This window comes from Fulmarus glacialis, unplaced genomic scaffold, assembly GCF_000690835.1.
Source record: "Fulmarus glacialis isolate BGI_N327 unplaced genomic scaffold, ASM69083v1 scaffold4440, whole genome shotgun sequence".
Lineage (NCBI taxonomy): Eukaryota > Metazoa > Chordata > Aves > Procellariiformes > Procellariidae > Fulmarus > Fulmarus glacialis.
Genome location: NW_009189440.1, coordinates 23,336 through 40,891, shown reverse-complemented (window position 1 = coordinate 40,891; position 17,556 = coordinate 23,336). Strand labels below are relative to the sequence as shown.

At 42.9% G+C, this 17,556-nt stretch overlaps 1 protein-coding gene across 1 annotated transcript in view; it reads right to left on the bottom strand.

The window, feature by feature from the left end:
• LOC104079751 (tetratricopeptide repeat protein 7A-like) overlaps positions 1-17,556 on the bottom strand; it is a gene marked incomplete at its 5' end in the record, with an annotated part of 65,902 nt that overhangs the window by 36,751 nt on the left and 11,595 nt on the right. The window contains 2 exons of the mRNA XM_009581893.1: positions 9,313-9,447; positions 16,021-16,118. Of these exons, the coding sequence (XP_009580188.1) occupies positions 9,313-9,447; positions 16,021-16,118 (233 nt within the window). The remainder of the gene's footprint in view (positions 1-9,312; positions 9,448-16,020; positions 16,119-17,556) is intronic.

Sequence of the window (17,556 nt, the reverse complement as noted above, 5' to 3'; positions counted from 1 at the left end):
ATTTGCAAAGTTAGCACAAACTTAGTGGTACAAAAGAAGGGGTGAAATCCTGGCACTGTTTGAAATCAGCAGAAGTTCTGGATACTGCCGTATTAAAAGGTATTAAAAGCTCTATTAGCAACTAACAGCATATTGTGACTTCTTTCATTTCAGAAAAGAATCGGGAGCAGGGGGTTCAGATGTGAAATCACGCACAGCCGGTGTTTCAATGCATACAAAATGGAGAGTACTTATTCTTTCTTTCAACGGTGCCTGTAAATCTTCTTCAGTAATAACAATTATTTAGAGGAGGTGCAGCAACACAGAATCTAAATAAGATCTACAAATTGTATTTTATGGTATGGTAATGTAGCATATTAAAGTTCAGTCCATTTCTTTGCAGGCTCAATAGTCAATAAAAAATGATTTAATGGTGTGGGAGGCCTAATTTAAAAAAAGAATGAGAGAGGTGCCTGTGGGTTACCAAAGGAAAGGAGTGCACCCACCCAGCTAAAAATAGACATTAAGGGAAATCATTTTGGCCTGCATTAAAATGTGTTTTCTGTAAACTCATTTTTCACTTCTATTACATACTCACTTTATTTACAGATTAACAAGATACACTTACGCAACATGGAATAAAAACACAGCTAGAGGCAGAAATCAAAACCGAAAAACAAGGACTCATTAAATTTATCACGGCAATACTCTTGCATCCTCAACGGTACCGAAAGTACTGAAACACCTGCCTTTACGTTACCTGGGTTAGCAGCTTCCTGTCCACTGGAATGGACAGGAATATCAGTGCATCTCCTTATATCACCTAATCATGCTGTAAATAAACGTCTAGCCAAATTAGCAGTCCTCGCAAGGAAGTTCTGTTATAGAGATGTGGCACCCAATTTCACTCCAAAGCAGAGGGTATCTCCTCAGGCTGACACAGGTACAGAAGATCTGTAATTCTTATCCTGTGGAAGGTTCAATGCTTTAGGGAAACTATTTATGAACCTCCAATTGTTGGATGACATCATTCTTGGTACTGACATTCTTTGCAGCTTTGAATCTAAAGGTCATGTTTGCAAGCTTCCTTGCTCTCTCTCACTTAACACCATCTTCATAAAAACTTAAACAAATTTACATTCTGTTTTGACTTAAGTACCACCAAAGGCTCTCTGAATGCTACTGAGCAAAGAGAGATGATTCATGGATGTACCACCTCCTCTATTAGCCTCTCTGGAGTAATGCTAGAAACTCTTAGTGTGAGTGATTATTAGGAAATATTTCAGCATTTTTACCTATAGGTATGGGCTGAGACAGTGCACTGCATGGATAGGCAAAGACAGGATGAATTGTGCACTGTCTCCTTTCGTTCACTAATTGCAGCTTGAGCCTGCACCCACTGAGACCACGAGCAGCTATCCAGCTGACTCCAAGGTCCAGTCTAGCATGATTCATTTCTTTCTCATATCCACCTTATGCTTCCCATCTGTGCTCTCTTGCAGTACTGTCCAGCCTACCCTGCTGTTCTTCCAAACAACTGTCCTCTCCTCTTGTGGCTATGGCCTCCTTTGTCTTGACTTGCAACTCGACTTCCACTGATACACCAGTCTTAACACTGGGCCCAGTCCCTGAGAGCAGCAGGCATCTCCACTCAGATAATCATTAGCTCCTAGTTCTTCCAGCTGTTTCTGCTAGCATTTAAGCTCATCTACAGTGAAGATCCTTAATCAAGCGAGAATTGCCAGAAGCATATCATCTACTCACTCTCCAAAGACCAGTAACAAAGACACAGAGAGCACTGACAAAGCTGGGTCTCCTGCAGTCAGGCTCCCTTTTTCATCTCCAAGATAAATTATTTGACAGAGCTCTGTTAGGGAGTCCATCAGAGGAGTAACAACAGTGTAATCTAGTCATGTCTGCATCACAATGCTAGTCTGAGGAACAGAGTTGCCTGCCATCACCTTGAACACTGACTCTATTTCCCATTTCCTAAGTGTCAAACTAGTGTCAAGAGTGATCGTGCTTGTCGCCACAGAAGCAGCAACAACTGTAATTCTAGCCCAAAACCCAAATGGATTTGAAATGTATTTCTGCAATGTGAACAACCCAACAGTTAAAATTTCATTCCTTGCGAATCACGTTCGGTGTTATCCAAGACGCAGCACTTAACTCCCACAAGCAGACTGCTCCGCATCACTCGGTTGTGTGTGCCCGCCAGATCTAAAGCACTCGTCTACTCTCGTCCACCCCAAAAATGCTACTGCATAGCAACACGGCCAGCGCAATGCAGCCAGATGACCAGCAGGATGGTACAGTGGGGAGCAGCCCTTCACACTTCAAGAAGGTGAGAGCACCTCTGAGGATGTGTAGGGAGGTGATTTCTGTTCCACATCATCTGCTTTCAGGAGCTATTAATGCTTGTTACTGCAGCAGCCCTTAGCCAGCTGGAAAGACCCACTCCTCTGAGACAGCTCTGCCTTCAGCAGTGAATACAGAGCTATTACTGTGACAAAGGGTTCCCCTGCTGCCTTTCCTTTTTGGCAGGTGACGTTTAGTCATTGTTCCATATTATAACACCACCCTGCACGCAGTAGCTTGACAATTCACAGGCAGATTAGATGGAAGATTCCTCAAGCCATATCCTGACTGCAATAATTTCATTTGATGCAAACCTTTGATACAGAAATTAAGGAGAACAGAAAATGTCACGTGTTCCCATCCACCTGAGCTCAGACGCTTGATCTTTGGAATGAGGCAACAGATTTACATCCTCAAAGGCTGTCTTTGCATGCAAACTGGTAGTTAACTGGAGTCTAGGGACCCGCTTTAAATTTCCAAGCTTCAGGTCTCACAGGAGCTGAAATGGCCATTAAGCTTATTTACAAATGCAGCATTAGAGTGAAAATTTCTGGAAGCAACACAGAACTACCACAAGCTACCTTCTATACTAAATGGTACAGTCAAAACATTACTTGAAATACTACAAGATAGCGGTTCCTTTATGTGAAGTGGGGCCCACCTCACTGGTGAGGAAACAGCTCTTTCCCAGCTGGGAGAAGCAAGCCACCATCTTCTAGGCAATAAGGCCACTGCTGATAAGGGTGACATAAAAATGCTTCTGTTGGAAGGGCACCTTTTGGGTTTTCTTGTACCCTCTCTAAAAACACGTATTACTGGCTATAGTCAAAGGAAGGACTTTTAAGTCTTCATATTGCAACCCAGTCAAGTATAAATTCCTATTTTCATTCTGTCTCTGGTATGAATAAATGTCCTGCTTCCTTCTTCATGACTATGTACACTTTATCACTTGCCCAAAAGTTACTAAGCAGCTGAGGAAATGCTAGTATTTGGTACCCTCTGTTGTTCCCTGGGTACCACTGGCAGTGCAACAGGTTTCTCTCCATCTCAGCAAAGGATCTACAGAGTGCTTAACAAAGAGCTGCTGCCTGTATCCTTCACAAGCGAGTGTTCACACACATGTGCATGTTTGCATGTCCCAGATTTCGAGAAATGGCATGTGCTCTTTGAAGACCACCCATGCCAACGGATTATCAGTCCACAAAGTTTCACGTCCTGCTCCAGCAATGAGAAATATCCAGAGGCCTCAGGAATGGGGGAAATGCCCAGTACCGATACAAGGCCAACACTCCTTTTGACTTTTTAAATTCATTATTGATAGAAAATAAAATAAACCAAGCCAGAGAGTGTAGATCAATATCTAGTATCCCCCCGAGGACATTCAGATGAAGAGAAATGGGGAATTTGGTGATCCTTAGCCTGCACCAGAAAAGCCTAGGACAGAGCTTGCTAAACCAGGAGGCTTAGCAGAACCACTGCTAGCTTCTTAACTTCACCAGTAACATTTCAAAGGGGACCAAACCAGCTCACTTTACCACTTCTATCTCCAGTGTGAAGTGTTCCTAATCCTTCCTAGTAAGTAAATGCTGCAGGACAGCCATCTTTGCAGTTCACCTTTATTCTCCTCAGTAATAGCTGTGTAATAAAGGAGTCCCTCCTGCTCTTCCTCGCCAGGCTCCAGCTTTTCACACTGCTTTATGTCACTGTAAAGAGCCACAAAAATCAGCAGCGCTTATGGAGCTCAAAAACTCAAGCAGTGAATGGGGAAGTTCTAAAATTGAAATTCTAAAATTTGAAAACACTTTTTTTTTTTAAAAAAAAAAACACAAAAGAAAGAAAATTATTAGAATTCCTTCTACAACCAATGCTGCATAACGGGACAGTATCCGATACCAGCTATTCTGGCCATGTCCGTAAAGACGTCTCCCAAACCTGATAAACATCTTTAATATCAGAGCTAATAACTTGAGGGAGCTTAGGATCGCTAAAGCTTCAGGAAGGAAGAGCATTTAAAGACCCGTGCACAGGCTGTGCAAATACAAGCTGCTGAGGGGCAGCAGGGGAGGGCCTGGCCATGCCCTTGGCTGCTGCCAAGGCTCCCGCTGTGCGGCCGCAGGCCAGCTGGGCTTGAAGATTCCAGCCCACTGGCCCCAACGACATGTTCTTGTGGAACAAAGCCCATCTCCTCTAACACAGCTTTTTCCCAGGAATTGGCCCATGCGGAATAAAATAAATAAATCACAAGCGTTTTGTGAAGGGCGGGGGGGAAGTTCCTGCTGTACATAACTCGGGGGAGCAGATGTTTTTCCATTAGCTCACTGTTCTCTGCTACACTGGCTCTCTTTACATTTCTTGTTCGTGGCATGTTCATTACAATATTTTTTTCCTAGGGTAAAATTTAGCACGTTACTGAGACAGCAGGTAGCCCACTCCAGCCCCACTGTGAGTACATGGAACAGTTATCCTAGTCATTTTTTGTTAAATGCTCCTTTAAATTAGCCTTAGGTCTACCTGGTGAGGTTCGCAGACTGTGCTTAGCAGGCATTTAGCCAATCTTAGATCAAATTACCAGACCTACTTTGCTGTGAGTGGCCATATTTGGTAAAGTATTGGGTTAGTCAAGAAGCTAAATTGTCAGATATAAAGTACTAGTAAAGACAAACAAAGTGGACATTGAAGTTAAAAGTAAAGCTTAAAATAATATAGCAACAGGAGCTGGAATATCAGAACTCTTATTAAAACTGGCTTGCAGCATTCTAAAATGCTCCATATAAATAGAGCATACAGTTATTACTGCCTGCAAATATAATCACACATACTTCAGATAAGAAATCACTCCAGTTACCCAAAGAGCTTAAAACTATTAAAACTATTTCTTTTCAGTATTGACACACTTTGCTCTCTGGGTCAGAAGTGATCTTATAAAAATGTCAAATGAAGGTAAATTTTCATCACAAATTTGACCCATTTCAAGTACATTTTCCTTAGCCAAACAGCATGATTGTGTTTTCTAAACAGAAAGGAGTAATACTGGCATGATTTTAAAGCGGAAATAAGGGGTAGAAATAGTTCCTAGGTCAGACGTTTCTCTTGGTAACACAAGCAGTATTACCACCAGTAATCTCTAGGATTCCCCTTGCAGCTCTTCCTGCAACAAGAGGTGGAAGGAGTTAACAAGCTTTAACAATGCCACGGAAGTCCCTTCTCTCCTGTCAAAGTTGAATTCAAGCTCTCAGTCATGAAAAGTAGAACAAAAAGGAAAAAGGGGCATATGGATCACATAAAGACCACCTCTCCTGGAGCTGTACCACAGCAGCATGTGCACTGCAGCACCCTTCCTGAGTACTCCTTGAAACGACCTGTTTCTCAGACTTGGGGCCAAGAATAATGTTTAGGCTTATTAATGTTAAAGCCTAATGAGAATTCTCTCCTTTTAAGAAGCCATTACATTTCAAGAGGACTGGGAGGTTATTGTTAAAAGGGACTGGACAAGCTGTGTTAATCACAGTCTTTGCTGCAGAACACTTGAAAACAGAGTATGCCTATTAGTATTCCTCTAAGCACGCCTGCCGCAGGGAGTGGACAACCCCTCTAGTCTTAGGGGACAGCAGACCTTGTACTCTTCCAAAGCTAATTGTGACTACCTGCAGGGAAAACAGGAAGATATGGAAGCCCACCGAAGAAATGTGCTAAGTTTCCTGCTGCAGATGACTGTACTCCCAGCTGGTCCTACAAGAGATGGCTGGACATAAGATTAACAGTGAGAAGAGGACTCTTTCTAGAGACCACAGATCCATCAAGTAGCTCTTTGGTTGCTTACAGTAAGCTACAAAAAATTAGCTTGCCAAAGTTCACTAGGCAGTGCTGCAGGGAAAGCCAAGGTGCAGCATCCATTATAGTGCAGCACATCTGGATTTAGCAGCTGCACTTCCAAAGCTGCTGGTTTATTATCTTCCCTACATAACTGTGCTGGTCATAAACCCAGAAAAGTTACAGATAAAAACACTAAGTCTATGCCCTCTTATGCGTGAGATAAGTATCTTTATCACAGGACAAAAGAGCTTAACTACTCGCATAGGGTTCACAGCCCCGCTTGCCTTCAGCCACTGTTAAAAGAATGCACATGTTCTCATGTGCTAATTGCAAGACCCGTTAGGAGTGCAACAAGGACTCTCCAGCTCCGAGGGGCTGAGGATGCTTCTGCACAAGGCAGGAACTCCTATTGCAGCTGCAGGTGGAGGGTGATACAGTAACAATTCCCCTACATAAGCACCATCTGATAGCTACCACCCACTAATGGTCCCCTTGCAAGCCTATGTGCTGGCTTTGTGGCCTGGACTAGCTGCTGGAAGGCTGTAAGAACAGCCTCACATAGCTGTGGGATAGCTGGTTTTGTATGCCTCTTTCCAATCTAAGTACAGAAAGCTCCAACTGGATCAGTCAGTTGGTACCATTAGTTTTCATGCCTTGGGATATGAAGAGGCACAGGAACTGTAATGGCTCTAATAGAACCCAGACACGATTGCAGCTTGGTGCTCTAAATCCATACCCACACACAGAGACATGGCCAGCTGCGTGCTCTTAGTGTCTGAAAAGGACAGATGCTTTGTTACAAATTTACTGTAGTATGAGGTTAGGAAATTGTAGTAATTTTATCTAAAGATTTATGATTCACGCTAAAAAAGTTAAAGTGTTAACAACAACAAAAATGATAATACACGAGTCATTTCCCAAAGGCAGATTAACACTTTTTCCCTTTAGAGATAGGACACTGAGGTATGAAAAAGTTAGGCTATTTGCCTGGAGTCACAAGATGAGTCATCGACTGAAAAAGGACAAGTCCAAGCTAAAACCTGACAGGAATCTACAGCATACTGGTGCGGCTCTATCATGAATATGAAGGGACTCCAGATGCAGGCATCAGAACGTTATGCTAATCGCCCGTTGCTTTCCACAGCTGTTAATTTTGGGGTGAGCTGTAACGCAAAAGCATGTGACTACTTCAACTGTTTTTAACCACGCTTTTCTGTTTAATTTGTTGTTTATGAAACATCTCTATTTTGGAAGTTACTAACTTCTTTCGAGTATACCTGTTCCTCTTTTCCCCTCCTTCCAGATGGGAAAGATTCTAGTACAGAAGGTCAGTGATACCCTTTTGGACTATTCCATTCACTAAGCCCAGTATAAGATCCGACCCACTTCAAAGAAGTCCTCTAATTATTCAGGCGCTGTGCCCTTCTCTGCAGAGAGTAAAGACTACCCCAAAATACCTGCATCTCTCCTCCGCATGATGTAGTGACTTCCACACTACTGCGAGAAGAGAATGGGCAGTACCTCACCAAGAGCTCATTGAGCTGCATCCGTAACAATAACTGACTTCAGTAATGAAATTACAAAGCAGTCACAGTATGTATTTTCAAAATATCAATCCTGATTCAAGTCCAGTTAAAAGTAAGCATGAAACAAAACAAAGATTTAAAAAATGATAGACTAGGACAAAAAAGTTACAGCTTATAAAAATAAATTCTATCTAAAAGAATTAATTAACACCTTTGAGAAAGGCACTCGATTTACACTGAAAAATTGTAGCAATTCACAGCTAGGTCACAGCAAGCACTAGGTCTTTATTGCTTTTGTCTTTTCACACAGCAGCAAAAATGTAAAGCTATCTGCAGGATGATGGACAACAGAAACCTGACTTCTCATCACAATAAACCGTTTTTTTGCTCCCCACCAGCCTCCTCTGCAGCCTTAAATCAGGAGCATAAACTGAATAAAGCAAAATCTTCCTAGTCATTTTGAAGTCCACAGCACATAATTGAAATTTACATACACACAAGCCATTAAGTGAACACGTGATTAATGTAAAGGATGATGCATTCCATAACATAACTTCTTTTGTTCTTTAATAGTTAGTCAAATTGTAACAAAAAGAATGTCACACATTTTGTACCAGAACTGAAGTCTAATTGGTAGGAAATGGCCCACAAAAACAGCTATAAAAATCTTTGCTGAGAAGTAGGGTGAGACTGCCAGGTTTTATGTGAGAATTGTCAATTGTAACAGATTAGCTAAATGAGAATTTGAAAGGTTCTCCTGCATACAGAATAGCAAATTATCAGCAAGGTTCCAGTAGGCTCTGCTTTTTTTTTTTTGTTGCAAATGGTAGCAGAGACATCTAAGAAGCAATCGCAGCACTCAAATGTAATTTCAGGCGCACAACTGTAGGCCCAGTTGTGGAAGAAAAGCTGTGTCTCTTAAGAGCAAAATTGCAGGGTCAGAACTCTTTCTATCAGTCCTGAAATGCTGAAATGCGAATGGTAGAATGTGCTGTGCAACTCCATTCCTCACCAAGTGTCCTACATAAAACCCTTTCATGAGTTTGGAGATCACCTCTGGGTAGAGTTCCTTCTCACTGTTCTCTTTTCCCTTTATGTGCTCTGCTGTAGCATCTCTGCATGACTGTCTCAAACTGACACGCAACCTACAAGTCCTTGGGAGATTCAGTCAAGGATAAAATGAGTGGATGACTTGCTCTTTCTAATAATTTTCACTTAAACCTCAGCAAAGATTGGAAAGTTCCCAGTCTAAATAATATTTAATACATCTTTTCCCAGTATTATTACAGGGAAGCACTTTGGAAAAGGAGAATGAAAATAATTATTCCTACCAACTACCATTTTTTAATGAAGAACTACCTACTCTCTTCTTTTAAAAACATATTTTCGTGATGACTGAAGTTTTCTGTGTGTTATGGAAAAACAGAGATGAGCTGAAAAATTGCACTACTTTAGTATTTTTTTTAATATATTGAATCAAATAAGTGGTATTCCAAAAACTGGCTGGGATAGATAGGCAGATTTTCTGCTGGAATAAGGTGATTTTCAACTACTGATTTCAACTACTCCATTAATACTTATGTCATCTCATTCACCACTGAAGGAAAAAAGAAACTCCAGGTGGTCCAGGACTTACCAGCTTGTAGCCAAATTTGTTCAAGAGCTGTCCACAGCTGCACAGGTCCTTGCTTCATTGCGCTGCTCTGCATAGTTATTTCAGACATGGCCTGTTCCATTCTTGATGCAGCAAGGGAAGAGGCTCGCTGTGATCCTATGGACCAAACAAACAAGAACAATAATGCATCTTATACTTCTTTGACTCGTTAAGGCAGTAGGTCTGATTCTCCACTCACTGCATCACTTTTATGTAATAAGAACTTCACTGAATTCTGGCGTGACTAACTAGAGAACCATGTTTTATAAAAAGTTAATTTACTGAAAAAAAAACCACTAAATTACCCAGGGGCTGCAACTCAAACAAGCGAATTAAGAGACAGACAATAATTTTATAAAGGTCTGCTTAGCATTCATCACAGAAGCAATCTTATTTTGCTCATCTGGAAAGTAGAACTCTACCATCAAATATTTCCCACAAATACTTATTAGTAATCCATCTTGTAGCACACTGTCACCATACAATTACAAAACATGGCCCACTAATGTAAAATCTTAGCACGCATAACAGAGTAGCTTGGCACCACATAGCACACACATTTCAAGTGAGATCAATATCGTTCTACTGGTTTAGAGGCAGCATGGTTTTTCATTTAACCTTGGGGAGCAGAGAGCTCAGTGCTTTGACTCTATTAACCTTTAGTATGTGCTGTAACATTTACGCAAGAATAAAGCATTTGGCACCCACATCTCTGGGACAAAACATCACATGAAAAGCTACTCCCGGGAAGAATGAATGGGCAGAGACCACGTTCTCCAGTACAGCAAGTGGAATTATATTGGTGAGCCGACCTCTCAGAGGGGTACCAAGAGGATGGTAACAAAATAAAAAGCTACAAAATGAGATTTCAGAGTTGGCCTTGTAAAGCTTTGGGAAATAAATATTTTAATATACATAGGTTTAATGTGACTTTAAGGTTGATAAGCTCTTTCTCTGGAGAGCTGCTGTGACTGAAGCACTTGTGCTGATTAGCATTACTCTTCAATCTATCCTTACAGGCTGACTGTGTAGACCACAAGATCCCGGAGTTAAAAATTACGCTTTCTCTCACCGCAGACACCCTGAGGGAGCAGCAGAGCATAGGAACAGGTACTTGGAGAAACTGGGACGGCTCTGGGCAAGGGAAGGGACAGAAGGGCAAAAAACCTCTCACGGGGCATATGCATTAAGTGGTGTCTCTGAGATGGACAGTATGCGCTTCCAGCTGGAGCGTGCTGAAGAGAGGGTTGCCAAACCACACCTCCTCGCCAGCAGGCCATCACCCGGAGCCAGGGTGCCGGCAGGCAGAGCAGCATGGTCTCCTGGCCGTGGTCCCCTGGCCGGTGCTCCTCTGAATGCTGAGCTGGGACCCAGCCTTCTGCCAGGCGCGAGGGGAGGCACATTTCCATCCCACACTCCTTTGACACCTGCGCGGCGCGGGGCAGGATATGGCCTGCAGCTTTTACCTAACCCAAGGCAGTGCTGCCTGCCTCAGAGTGTCATGGCTAGGGTGAGGCTGCAAGTGCAACTCGAAGCCTAAAACTGCTATGGGAAATACTTGTCCCATTATCTCACCGCTAACTAATGTCATTCATTTTAAGCAGAACTTCAAAACAGCCCCGCAGCACAGGCGCCTCCCACGGCTCCCTTGGAAAATGCAAATATGCTCTTCCTAGATGCATTTCTTAAATTCCTACATATTTTCAAAGACATTCCTGATCTAATGTTCCAAGAGATGACAGTGCAGTAACGTAACAATTACAGCTTTAATGGTACGGTAAAAGCCGTTCTGCTTTGCACCGACAATTTATTATATTTAACAGTTTATTTAACAGATCCATCTTTAGCCTGTTTCACTGCACGGGACTCCTCCCCCTGCCCTGCCCACTCACACTCCTCTCCCCCCATCCCTCCCTCCACCTGGGAGAAATTTCACTGAAACTCCCAGGAATTCAAGTCAGACACGGGTTGTTTAACACAGGGAAAACTACCAGGCACTCACCCCCAGCCATCCAAAACACCGACAGCTTCTTTGCAGTGCAGAGGCAACAAGAAAATGGCCACATGAACAGCTAGTGGTGTTATTAGGAGCACTCTGACGTTAGGGCAGACCTCTTGCCTTCTAGATTGGCAAACTTGGAAAAAATTACATGGGCTTTGGATATTTTGCAGTCAGCCTAACCAGATTCTTATATTAGCACTGCTGATCACGTTAGTATGCTTTGAAAGCAACTTTCAGCATTACATTTCTCTGCCAAGACTGCCCTCTTTCAGAGAGGCTTTCTGGGGCTGTGTTTCTTGCAAGCACCCGTATGTAACACTGGTCTGGTTGCATTAGGTGGGCAGGTGGGCTGGTGTTTTATTCACATCCTCACAGAGCTCAGGGAAATCCTCTTTTCCTTGCAAGTCAATCCAAGGAGACTATGTCACTGTAAGGCACTTTTGTGCATTTTGGAGAGGTTCACACGCTGCTGTGAGGCTGAACAGCCACTTAGGAACTACTAAAGCATCCTTCCCTCACAAAGCAGGCTTTACAGGAATATCACTATAAGCTAGTTGCACGAGTTAGGAACACGAAGTTAGCTGCTCCTCTTCTCCTTCTCTTCACTAGTCAGGTAGCTGCCAAGAAGGGAAAGCCTGCAATTTGAGACTGATCTTGCCCAGTGCTGTGGGCTTCAATCTGCACAGCCATAAAAAGGGAACCCAAATTATTTAGCAATTTACAGTGGAGGCTCTTTGCATTTAGCAGCCTTTGGCATTCCAGACCATTTATGTTTATTTCCTTTTCCATTTCAGCCTACACAGGGAAGCAAACCACACTAGGCTGAAACCAGCCGATGCCTTCCCATCCCTACCCAGCCTCAGACACAGATACATTCCTTGTTCTAGACACACACACACGCCAGAAGATAAGGTGCTCTCCATCCCAGCCCATACCCACATGTTTGCTACTGCCATTCCTACCCATCTCTGCTGGACTGCTCACAGGAACGCTCCTTAAAGCTTGTCTGCCCAGATATACTCTGCAAGAGAAGGTCTTTGCCAGCCTGGCCCTTCTGGATTGAAAGAGGCTCAGCCACAGCTCTGAACCTCAGGCAAGCAATATGGTGACCCTGGGGGTGGGCTGAGGGCTACTGGAGCCAGAGAAGAGTATACCTCTACACACGCCATCTCCCGAGAGAGGAGGTAGGCATGTATCACACTGGTATCACTCTGACCTCAGGGTGGCAGGGGGGAGCCGGAAAAACTTCAAGCGACATTAAAAAAAAGTCTCTGAATGTCTCACTATAAAATATCTCTTCCTAAAGAAATGTAGATCTTTATATGCTAAAAAAAACACAAAACCTGTCCCACAGAACTTTAATGTCATGCCTCAAAATACATGCAAATGTTGGCATAAGAAGATATCACATAAATTTGTTATTTTAGTGCAGTCTCTTTCTCTTTTTAACAGCTCCACTAGACAGAATATAAACTTCACATTTTACAATAAAGCCCTCCACACATTTTGCAAAGAAATCATAAAAATAACAAAATTGATTTTGTCGTGATGAGCTCTGCATATAAGCCATACAAAATATAGCTAAATAATTTTAAAGCACCGTTCTAGGGTTGTTATAAGACCAAGAAGGACCAAGTTTAATATTTTGCATCTATGAAAAAACTGCTATCAAAATAGAAGTGTACCTCAGTAGATTTACTAGGCTTATAAGAAACACAGAATTCCCTAGCCTAAATCACTTCAGGCAAAAGCGTTATAAGATAAGACTAAATCAGAAATGAATGAAGCAGCAAGGCAGCTGACTGATATCAGTGAATTTAGTTAGGAACACTGCTTCAGTTAGGAGAAGATGAAGAAAATAAAGAGGAATTAATCTTCCTGGCAGCAAACCTAAAATTCTGGCACAGCAAATAATCTCATTGGGGTCTAACTGAGGGAGAGGCCAGTGTCAAACCCAGCCGCAGTAATCCCCCCTTCAGTGACGAGTCCAGAGATCACAGAGCGCCTGTGCATTACAGCGATACTGCCGCACGCTCCCAGGGGATTTCACGATGGAAACCAGAGCCTGTTCCAGAATGATGCAAAAAAAATCAGGCCTCCGCCCTCCTTCAAAGCAGTGAGCCTCAGCCGCAGCTCTAGGGAGGCACAAGGGCGAGAGGGACTAGCGCTGTACTCTCCAATCTCACCTCCTACTGTCTTCAAAGAGGCTCCCAACCGGGAAAATAGACCCAGCTGCCTCCTTTCTGCAGATGGAGAACAGCAGCACCTAGAGCCTGCAGAGCAGCGAGCCACAGACCCTTGTTGAAAACAGCTAGCGCCTGTCCTGCGCTAAGGCAGATAGTGTAATTTCAGTATGAGCCCCTTATGTCCATTGTGAGTGCAACCATGTTAGCATGGAAACCTAGATTCTCAAAGTGGAGGAGAAATACATTTCTTGGCTACAACCAAACTGCATTCAGCGCAAATCACTTTATGTGCATGAAAAGCTGGTTTAAAGCTTGTACTTTACATTAATTTGTTCTTTCTGGCAGGCAGTACCATGGCATACAGCACCTTCTGCTGAACTACAGCTGCTCCATTGCATGCTGGCTGCTAAAACTGGGCTAAGAGCAGGCTGGAACAGGTACCCAACCCCGGTACTTTTTGAGGAGGGCCCTACACAGAGACTAAACGCGCCTGAGCTTTGCTGTGACTCTGGAGTAGATGCTGCAGGTCTGCAGCAGAGAAGCGAGCAGGAGGCAGGAGTGAGGTCTTAGAAGGATAGCAGCCCAGCACATCAAAACATTACAGGCTCTGCTGGTGACAATTTAATCCCAAAATCTCAAACCATGCTGTGAAGTGGGTGTAGCCCAAACCTGGCCACACTCCTTTCTCCAGACAATTACAGAGCAAGGCAAGAGATCTCCAGAAGAGCATGGAATCCACACCCAGAATGCCTTTTACATACCATTAAGCACCAGCCAGAGCTGAAGGAGCAGGGATCAATCCAGGCTCAGCCCTACAGTCTAGGACCATAAGCCACTCACTGTTTCAGCAGCAGAGTGGGAATTGGATCGATAACAGAACAACTGTGGCAAATAATAGTTTTTGGTTTTTATTGCTTTCCTAGTAATGCCTAGTGGCTGATGGATTCTGCAAACTACCTACAGTTTTCCAAGCCATTTTCACCCATTCACTGAAACTGAAAGTCCATTTTACTGCCCAGCATCAGGGATGATAGGGGCTATTTCACAGATCTTCACAATTATGAAAGTGATGACTAATCTAAATGATTTTGTATCTCCAGGAAACTTTCATGTCATATCCACTCCCTTTTCCAGATAATTTTTAATATGCCAAACAGAACATATTCATTTAGTATATCCTCTTCATCTATCTGTGCTGAATTTGGCCTGTTTTCTTTAATTAAGTCGAAAACTATCGAACACTGTCATATGAACAATGAGAAAAAGGACCCATACAAAATACAGCGACTCATCTCAAAGGGTAATAAAAGGGAAATGGAATAAACGCATTAAAAATCACATAAATATGTGTACACAGAATCAGTAAGATTACAATGTCATAAATATAGACCCTAAGGTTTTAACACTACAAACAAAAGAGCAGACATGCTGAATAATGTTTTGATGTTTGAATGTTTGTATGCTCAAGACCTAACCTTGCAATGCTTTTTAACCATTGCTGGGTGTAAATAGGGTGTATACATAATTTAATACAAGTCCTGTACTTAACACATAAGAACTTGTCCTCCATCTCAGCCATATGTGCTGAGCATGTGACTTCAGTTGTACCAATTCCAAATGTTCCCGATTAAGACTCAGACAAACCCTAATTCCCTAGCCCAAAAGCATGAGGCTTGTTTAAGCATTAGGTTTTTTAAAAAATAAGCTTTTATATTCTTCTTGTCCAGTTTCTGAGTCTGTGAGGTTCATTTTTTTGAAAGTGTTTCTCTACATATACAAAGGTAGAAAGTTGCTTCCCTAAAAAAAAAAAAACCAAATTAAAAGGCAAGTTTCTCACATAATCATCTGACTTTGAGAGCTAGGGTTTTAAAGGAAGCACCAACTATCACGAGACTTATGATAAAATCACAAGTCAGCAGCACTCTCTGAAAGCCTCCTTTCCCCTTCGTGCCAAGATTAGGTTTGATGTCTCAGTTATTTCCATCTGACTAGATCTGTTACTGTGAATGTGTATTTACCATATAATAAAGCATCACAAGGTTTATGTACAAATCCCAAACCAAATCACCTTCTAATAGGAATTGACACTCTTACTCAGCTTTCCAAACCCACAATAATAGCTGGCTTGATCAGGACATCTAAAAAGGATCAATTGGGGGCGAAAGAAGGAAAAAAAAAAAAGGACTGAATCATACAATTCTTGCAGAAGTATAGTGAACTCTCATCTAATACCTTTCATGCTCATCTCAGAGCGCTTTGTAAAAGAAAGTGGGAACCCATATCTTTGTTTTATGCATAGGAAAGCCAAGGTACAGCCAAACCACAGTGACACGTTCTGCAGCAGAGAGGACCCTGGAGACAGATCTGGGCCTCCTGACCATCAGCCCAGCAACACACGTGCGGACAGCCTCGACCCCCCCCGCCTCGCTGAAGAAAATAAAGCATTCCTCTCTCACAAAAGCATGCATTTAGGATGGGAAAGCACAAATCTTGTTTCCTCACCAGAATCAGTATCGTGAGCATCCGGGAGCGTGAGATGCAGTCCGTTAGGCTTTTTGATCACCGGTGTTTCGGTCACACTACTTCCTTTCTCAGAGCCACTGTAAAGAAACAAAACCATGTTACCTGGCCACCTTTCAGCGGAGAGACAGGCAATAGTCTCATCTAGCTGCCACTGGAACTGAAAACTCAAGCTTTCCAGTTGCAGGCAATCAGCTTCCTGAATGTGTTGTTTTAACACCTGCACTCTGCCAATGGACAGGAAGCTCAGAGACACGGTGCCCGGCAAGGGCTCCAGGGCACATGCCAGTATCAGTTTATCTGGCTGTTGCAAGTCTTTGCAAACTACTGGACGAGGAACATGTTGGCAGCTAGAAGCCAGACTAGAGGAGGACAACCAGCAGCCCCACGCCCAGGAAGAACCACCATCCCTTGGGCTTGTCTGCAGAAGGATTTGTTCACAGGTCTGCTGTGCTGATCCTCTTGAAACAGGCCAATTACCACCTTCCACCCAGGTGCTAATTTCTTCATTTCAAAGGGATTATTTTCTCCTCTTCCAGCTTTGTTCTGTTCAAACAGAAGAGGAAGATAAAAGCAACCACATAGCAGCGCTTTATGAAAGCAAGACTATCTGGTCTGCTCTTCTACTAGACTTCTGTCCTCACAGGAGAGGTCTTCCAAAGGGAAATTCCAAAAACAAAAAAAATCATGTGCCAAAAAAAAAAAATCACTTAACGCAGATTTCCTGAGCCTTTCTGTCACCACATAGTCTGCCATTCCCCCAGGATCAGATGGTGATGATATCTCCTCTCATCATCCATTAAGGGACAAAATATCAAAGGGAAAAGTGATTGCCCTGGCTACTTTTTCTGGCACACTTTCAAGCCTGCAGCTCAGCCTTTGGACAATATTCCTCCCAGGAAACAAACTGTCAGAGTCATGATTGCTGTGGATGCCCTGTCTTCCAGTCTGATCAATCCTTTGGTAGGGATTGCACAGGATTCCCTTGAATTTGCATGAATTTAGCAGAAGAATTAGCTCGGGACTGCTATTTGATTTTAAACATGATTATTCTGTTATCACAGAAAACAATAGCAAAAGATAAACTAAGTCTTGTCCTTTCCAACTAACAACCTAGGACTGAAAGCCACTTACTGTCGTTCATCATAGCGGTAATCATATTTACAGTAGCTAATTAACCTTTTATTTGGGCTTTGGGATCAAACATTACGGTTTCTGTTAACGGACCCTGAATTTTTGGGCATTTGACTGTTTGCACAAATCTCTGGCCTTGACTGGGCCCCCCTGTCTTTCATCCTGGTTTCCACACTGATATATCATTTGAGACTATCATGTGGTGACAGATGCAAGGGAAAATTAAATTCTCTGTCCTGCGCAACTGCCTTGCCTAGCCAGGATTAGCCCAGGTGTCATTACCCTGACTGGGGGCTGCTGGTGGAACTGTAGGGGCATTTCTGTCTTGCTGGTGTGTTGCGTACGCAGGAACATGGCAGCTGCACTTCAAAATATTACTCCCAT